At 49.4% G+C, this 6,368-nt stretch overlaps 1 protein-coding gene and 1 pseudogene across 2 annotated transcripts; both read left to right on the top strand.

The window, feature by feature from the left end:
* Positions 1 to 250: 250 nt before the first annotated feature.
* LOC148183081 (uncharacterized) lies at positions 251 to 5,966 on the top strand (annotated as a pseudogene). Its single transcript, XR_015773858.1, has 2 exons — positions 251 to 2,086; positions 4,260 to 5,966. The product of XR_015773858.1 is annotated as an uncharacterized LOC148183081 (transcript).
* On the top strand, positions 749 to 1,099 carry LOC148183082 (endogenous retrovirus group K member 6 Pro protein-like). Its single transcript, XM_088062762.1, has one exon. The coding sequence runs from the start codon at positions 749 to 751 to the stop codon at positions 1,097 to 1,099; it is 351 nt and encodes a 116-aa protein (XP_087918888.1).
* Positions 5,967 to 6,368: the final 402 nt, after the last annotated feature.

The following is a 6,368-nucleotide window of genomic DNA, read 5'->3' on the forward strand; positions in this document are numbered from 1 at the left end:
AATGCAAATTCAGAATGTAAGGCAGTTTTGCGAGCCCTTCCACTTGACCCCAAAACAACCATTGACCAAATGGTAGAAGCCTGCACCAAGCACTTCGCTGCCCCAGCTGAACATACGGTGGCAATAGCGATAGCTAAGGGAGCGGCGGAGGGGATATCTGGCGCTTACGCTGCAGGCTCCAGCACAAACAGCTGCTTTAATTGTGGCGAACCTGGACATTTTTTTAAAGACTGCCCAGAGAGACATTTTCTACAACCACCTACCCACCAACAGTTACCCAGATCAAATTGGCGTTCGGGGAACTTCAAGCAGAGCGCGGGATGGCCTCGCGCTCTGACATCAAATCAAATGCTGCACCGCTCCTCCCCTCCTGCCGAGTCCACCATCCCACCTCCACGAAACCACAGCCTCAGACCCAGCAGGTGGAGCATTTCAGATGGGAACCCGGCGCCAATTGGTAACCAGACTCTCCTTGCAGCTTAAGGGTGACTGTGTTTATAAGATCCCCACAGGGAAACGTGCACCACCAGGCGGTCCCTCCAACATTTTAATACTTGGGGATCCAATTAACTCTCCGGGACAAGTCCATATAACACCTGAAATCCAGACCTTACACCCAGGAGATGAAATTTTCATCTCTTTAACTTGCACAGACCCTCCTTATTTTTTAAAACAGCAGACTCCAGTGGCACAAGCCTTTTTGTTACCAAATGACTGTCCGGAACAGGTTCCCCTCAATCCCACCACCATGTGGACTCAGGTTGTGGGCTCCAACAAGCCTATCATGGAATGCAGCCTGTTCTGTAAAGGGGAAAAGATCCATCGCCCAGGAATGCTGGACACAGGAGCGGACGTTACCATCATTGCCCATTCCGAGTGGCCAGCCAACTGGGAATTGCGGCCTGTGGTGGGGATGATTTTGGGAATTGAGGGAGTGGCAGTATCTATGAGAAGCAGGCACAATGTAATAGTAGAAGGTCCCGAGGGAAAAATGGCGACCATCCGGCCATTTGTTGTGAGGGCATCAATCACCCTCTGGGGGAGGGATCGCCTATCCCAATGGGGGGCTTCTTTACATATTCCCAGTAGGGATTTTTAGTGGGGGTCACTGAAGAACGCGCTAAGCCCAACTCACCTGGAAACAACACCATCCAGTGTGGGTTGATCAGTGGCCCCTTTCCAAAACCAAACTGCGCATACTAGAAGCCCTTGTGGAGGAACAGCTCGCCAAGGGCCACATTACAGAGACCAACAGCCCTTGGAACTCCCCTGTCTTTGTTTTATGCAAACCAGGCAAAGACAGGTGGAGACTCCTCTATGACCTCCGAAAAATCAATGAGGTCATTGAGGATATGGGCCCCCTCCAGCCTGGTATGCCCTCACCTTCCATGCTTCCTCGGGACTGGAAGCTTGCAATCATAGACATCAAAGATTGCTTTTTTAACATCCCTCTCCATCCTCGAGACGCCCCCAGGTTTGCATTTTCAGTTCCCTCCCCAAACAGACAGGCGCCTCTAAAAAGGTACCATTGGCTTATTCTCCTGCAAGGGATGAAAAATTCTCCCACCATCTGCCAATGGTACGTAGCCCACATCCTATCTGTGGTGAGGGTCCTGTTCTCAGACGCAGTTATATTACATTACATGGATGACATCTTGGTTTGTGCCACTGATGATGACTACCTCCACCGGACTTTGCAAAAGACTATAAAGACAATTGAGGATGCTGGGTTTGAGATCCGCGAAGACAAAATCCAGTACACCTGCCCTCGGACCTACCTTGGACTCCGGATTCATGAACGGACCGTCGTGCCCCAGCAGCTGACCATCAGAGACTACCCCAAGACCCTGCGGGACCTACATCAGCTCTGCAGGTCCATCAACTGGGTATGTCCTCTGCTTGGGATAACGACAGAAGTCCTCGCCCCCCTCTTCAATCTGCTCTGCGGCAGCGAGGAAGGACCTTGATTCACCGCGCGCCCTCATGCTGGAGGCCCGAGAATCCATCACCAAGGTCCAGGAGGCCCTGTCTTCGCAGCAAGCTCACCGGTATGAACCCAGCATGCCCTTCCAGCTGGTTGTCCTGGGTAAGGCCCCATGCTTACACACTCTCGTTTTCCAATGGGACATGGCATTGAAAGATCCACTCCTTATCATTGAGTGGATCTTCACACACAGTCAGCCCACCAAAACTATCACGACTCCCAAAGAAATCATGGCTGAATTCATTAAAATGCAAGAGTTCGTCTCTGCGCTCTTGCGGGGTGTGAGTTCACATGCATTTTCCTTCCATTGACAACTGGGGATTTGGAGCCGTTACTCCAAACCAACGAGAGCCTTCAGTTCGCTCTCGATAGTTATTCAGGCCAAATTTCTATAAACCCACCTGGCCACAAATTATTTAAAACCACGTTTAATTTGGTCCCCAAATTGTTACTTAGCAAAACACCACTCAAGGCTCTGACAGTTTTTACTGACGGCTCGGGGAAATCTCACAAGTCAGTAATGACTTGGAAGGACCCCAGGACACAGAAGTGGGAGTCTGATGTCCAAGTGGTTGAGGGATCACCACAGATTGCTGAATTAGCAGCCGTCGTCAGAGCTTTTGACAAATTCCAAGAACCTTTTAATCTGGTGACCGATTCGGCTTATGTGGCTGGAATAGCTATGAGAGCAGAACATGCATTTTTGAAAGAAGTCTCTAACCTAAATTTATACAAATTGCTTTCTGAATTAATATATCCCATCTCCCACAGAAAGCAACCAGACTATGTCATGCATGTGAGGTCACACACTGACCTCCCAGGTGCCATCGTGGAGGGTAACAAGAGAGCGGACACCTTAGCCATGCCTGTTGGAGCGGCCATACTCCCGGACATTTTTGCGCAAGGGACAAAAAATTGTCCCACCAATTTTACCATCAGAACGTCCCCGCCCTGATGAGGATGTTCAAGTTACCCAGGGATCAGGCCAGGGCAATAGTTGCTACCTGTCCCAATTGTCAATTTTTTCAGGTTCCAGCAATGAATTATGGGGTTAACCCCCGCGGACTTAACAGCTGCCAAATTTGGCAGACTAATGTTACCCACGTCCCGTCCTTTGGGAGAGTTAAGTATGTTCACGTTTCAGTGGACACTTTTTCTGGTGCAGTGTTTGCCTCAGCCCACGCAGGTGAAAATGCCAAACATACCATCCGACATTTTCTCCTTGCGTTTGCTACCCTGGGAGTCCCCTAACAAATAAAAACAGATAATGGACCTGCTTACACCTCTCACAAGTTAAGAGATTTCTTCAGTCAGTGGGGGGTGAGGCACACCACAGGCATACCTCACTCTCCCACAGGGCAATCAATTGTGGAAAGGACACACCAGAACCTTAAGAGAGTCCTTGATCAGCAGCGGGGAGGAACAGAGATCATTCCTCCCATTGAGAGGCTCTGTAAGGCTCTGTATGTTATGAATTTTCTGAATTGTTCACCTACAGAGACTGACCCCCCTGTAATACGGCACTTCTCCAATTTGACCCATGCCAAACTCAAGGAGAAGCCGCCGGTGCTGATTAAAGACCCTGAATCAAAGCAAACACTGGGACCTTTCCCATTGATTACCTGGGGGAGAGGGTATGCTTGTGTGTCGACACCATCTGGTCCTAGGTGGCTCCCAGGGAAAAATATAAAACCATACTTAGGCCCTGCAAACCCTGCACCAGAACCAGATCAATCAAAATCTCCTGAGACCCACACAGGTTCTCAAAAACAACAAGCCACCGCAGCCTGGAGACGGAGATGTTGCTGGAGTCCACTGAGCTGGCCCACTGCCAGACCATCGATCAGACGGCGACTGACACAGCTTACTGCCAGACCACCCACTTCATATAAGCAAAATCGTCATGCCATCAAGACTGCCAAAAGACAAGAACCAACATACAGCTCAACACTGTGAAACGTACATGTTCCTCTAACTCCTTTCCCTTCCCTTTTCCCTCCCCCTCTTCCCTTTCTCACCTTAAATACCTACCCGCAAACTACTCACTTGCTAATTTGCACAAAGATGCAACTTAATGCTGCTACTGCTGGTGCCTTGGCCATGTGTCCCCCTCTACGCAAAATGGCCCCACCAGCAACCAACTACCTCATCCCCAATACCCATTCCTCATTTATTTTTTTTTTGGAAAAGGGGGGAGAAACAGGAGTAGAAAGGGGGAGAAGGAAAAATAACATCTTTCCTTGTTCAGCCCTAATCTGTTCACATTCATTTACAGACCATGCAGACCATGGAATATAAGACCATCCTTGCATTCCTGACCACCTGGATGCTCCTGACAACATCAGCTGTGGATGCCTGTCTAGTAGCACAGCCCCAGGTTAACGTGTGGATCATCCTCACCAAGACTCTAAAACAGGACCACATGTGCTTGTCCATGGGCAGCACCACCAACCCTCTGTCATCCTGCCTGGTGGGGGTTCCTTTGAAGCCACACGAATACCCTTTCACAAGGAAAAGACCCAACCCGGTAGACACTTAGGATGAGTGGACAAGGATCTTGCCCCATGCACCAGAGGAACCCCAGGAATTGGAGCTTTTGGGGTCCTCCAAGGCTACCTATTGTATAAATTTTGACTATCGCCCAGTAGTAGGCCAGGCATGGCCTGCCTCGGAATACCATAGGGCAATTAAATCAAAGAAAAATGTGACCCCCAACAGCAAAATCTACAACCAGTTTAAATGGTGCAATTATACCAGCAGTACACGATCCGCCTCCTCTCGCCATCCCAGAGTGCTGCCCTGAGGAGTGTTCTTGATCTGTGGGGATAGAGTGTGGGCAGGAATCCCTTCCTGACTCCAGGGAGGTCCTTGCACGCTTGGACAGCTTACCATCCTCACTCCAAATTCAACCCTAATGTATGATTGGCAAAGAAAAAATAAATTGGCCCACCAAGAGAGAGATCTCACCCTATTAGATGAAAATTGTGATAGCCAAATTGAAGATTGGTCGTATACGAAGAGGGTAGTAATGTCAGCATTTTTGCCGTGGGTAGCTGCTGCGAAAGCCCTCGGTGAGCTTTCTCACCTGGAGTGTTGGCTTGGTAAGCAGGCCAACCTGATCTCCTCTGTTTTGAGTGACCTCTTGGCAGATGAAGAGACTGTTAGGCACGCTACTCTACAAAACTGAGCTGCCATTGACTTTCTTCTCCTGGCCCATGGACACAGCTGCGAGGAGTTTGACGGGCTGTGCTGCTTTAACCTGTCCAACCACAGCGAAAGCATCCACGCACACATCCAGAAAATGAACAACATGGTACAGGAACTCAAAAGATAAAAGGAGCCCCAATGGTTCGAGGACGTTTTTGGAAGCTGGGGACTCAAAGGATGGGTTGCCTCCCTCCTTAAAAACATCTTTTGGATTTTTTTAATTATCGTTATTGTTCTATGTATGTTCTCCTGTTTCAAAAGGTTGATAACTAGGTCTCTGGGAGATGCCTTTTTATTAAATAAAGAAGGGGAAGTTGTGGAAGTCAGGGAACTGGTCAGTTCAGAGATCCTGGCTCTCCCCTGGATAGCTTCTCCCTAGGTGAGACACTTTTATGTCATACAGAGAAAAAGTGTCACTCCCAGAGGCCCTAGAGTTGAACATGTTAATTTGTTACACCCCATTGGTTTCCCTCCCTATCAATCCACCCCGATACATGTATCCAAGCTTCCCCCGCCCCTCTCCTTCCCAATAAATACCCCGGTTTTTCAGAGTTGGGGGAGCTGCTGTCACTGGCTCCCTTCACTGAGGGCCCTGCTATAATAAAGGCTATTTCTCAGTGGAATGCCATACAGCTCTCTAGTCTCTCTCTCCGCGTCGCCTGCACACTGTCACTGAGCTGAAATCACTCACCGGGCAGAGGATGTGCCTGTGCCCCTGGGCAGTCCTTTTCAGGACAGCTTCTGAAGGGTAGTTGCGGCACCCCTGTCATCGACACCACCGCGGTAATCTCTCACAGCCAGTGCGGTTGGGAAGGTGTTAACCTGACTATCCAATCCCTGGCCATTGTCAGAAAACTGTAAATCCTGAGAGAAAAAATAAAGTGTTCCTCTTTCCTTCACCACACCCCGAACTGCATCTGTGTGACTCATTTCGTTTCCTGCTGCAACATCTGGTGACCCCTGACGTGTGTTGCAGGTGACGGTTGCAGGGCACTCTCTGGCCCTGGGCCATGGCTGCTTTTGGGGTTTCTCCTGCAGACGCCCTGTTTCTGGGGGTGTGGCGTGCTGTCCTTGATCAGAAACAGATTGATGTTTCGGATGCTGACTTTCAGCAATTGTATGCTTATAGAAGAGCTGAAGGTTTTTTTCCTGTGGTTGAGGCGGTTTTTTCAAAGCC

The sequence above is a fragment of the Pseudopodoces humilis genome, chromosome 15 (genome assembly GCF_049639895.1).
Source record: "Pseudopodoces humilis isolate 2021_Gansu_Grassland_sample_001 chromosome 15, ASM4963989v1, whole genome shotgun sequence".
NCBI lineage: Eukaryota > Metazoa > Chordata > Aves > Passeriformes > Paridae > Pseudopodoces > Pseudopodoces humilis.

Excerpts from the sequence above, each read along its gene's own strand:
- LOC148183082 (XM_088062762.1), top strand. The coding sequence starts at position 749 with ATGTGGACTCAGGTTGTGGGCTCCAACAAGCCTATCATGGAATGCAGC.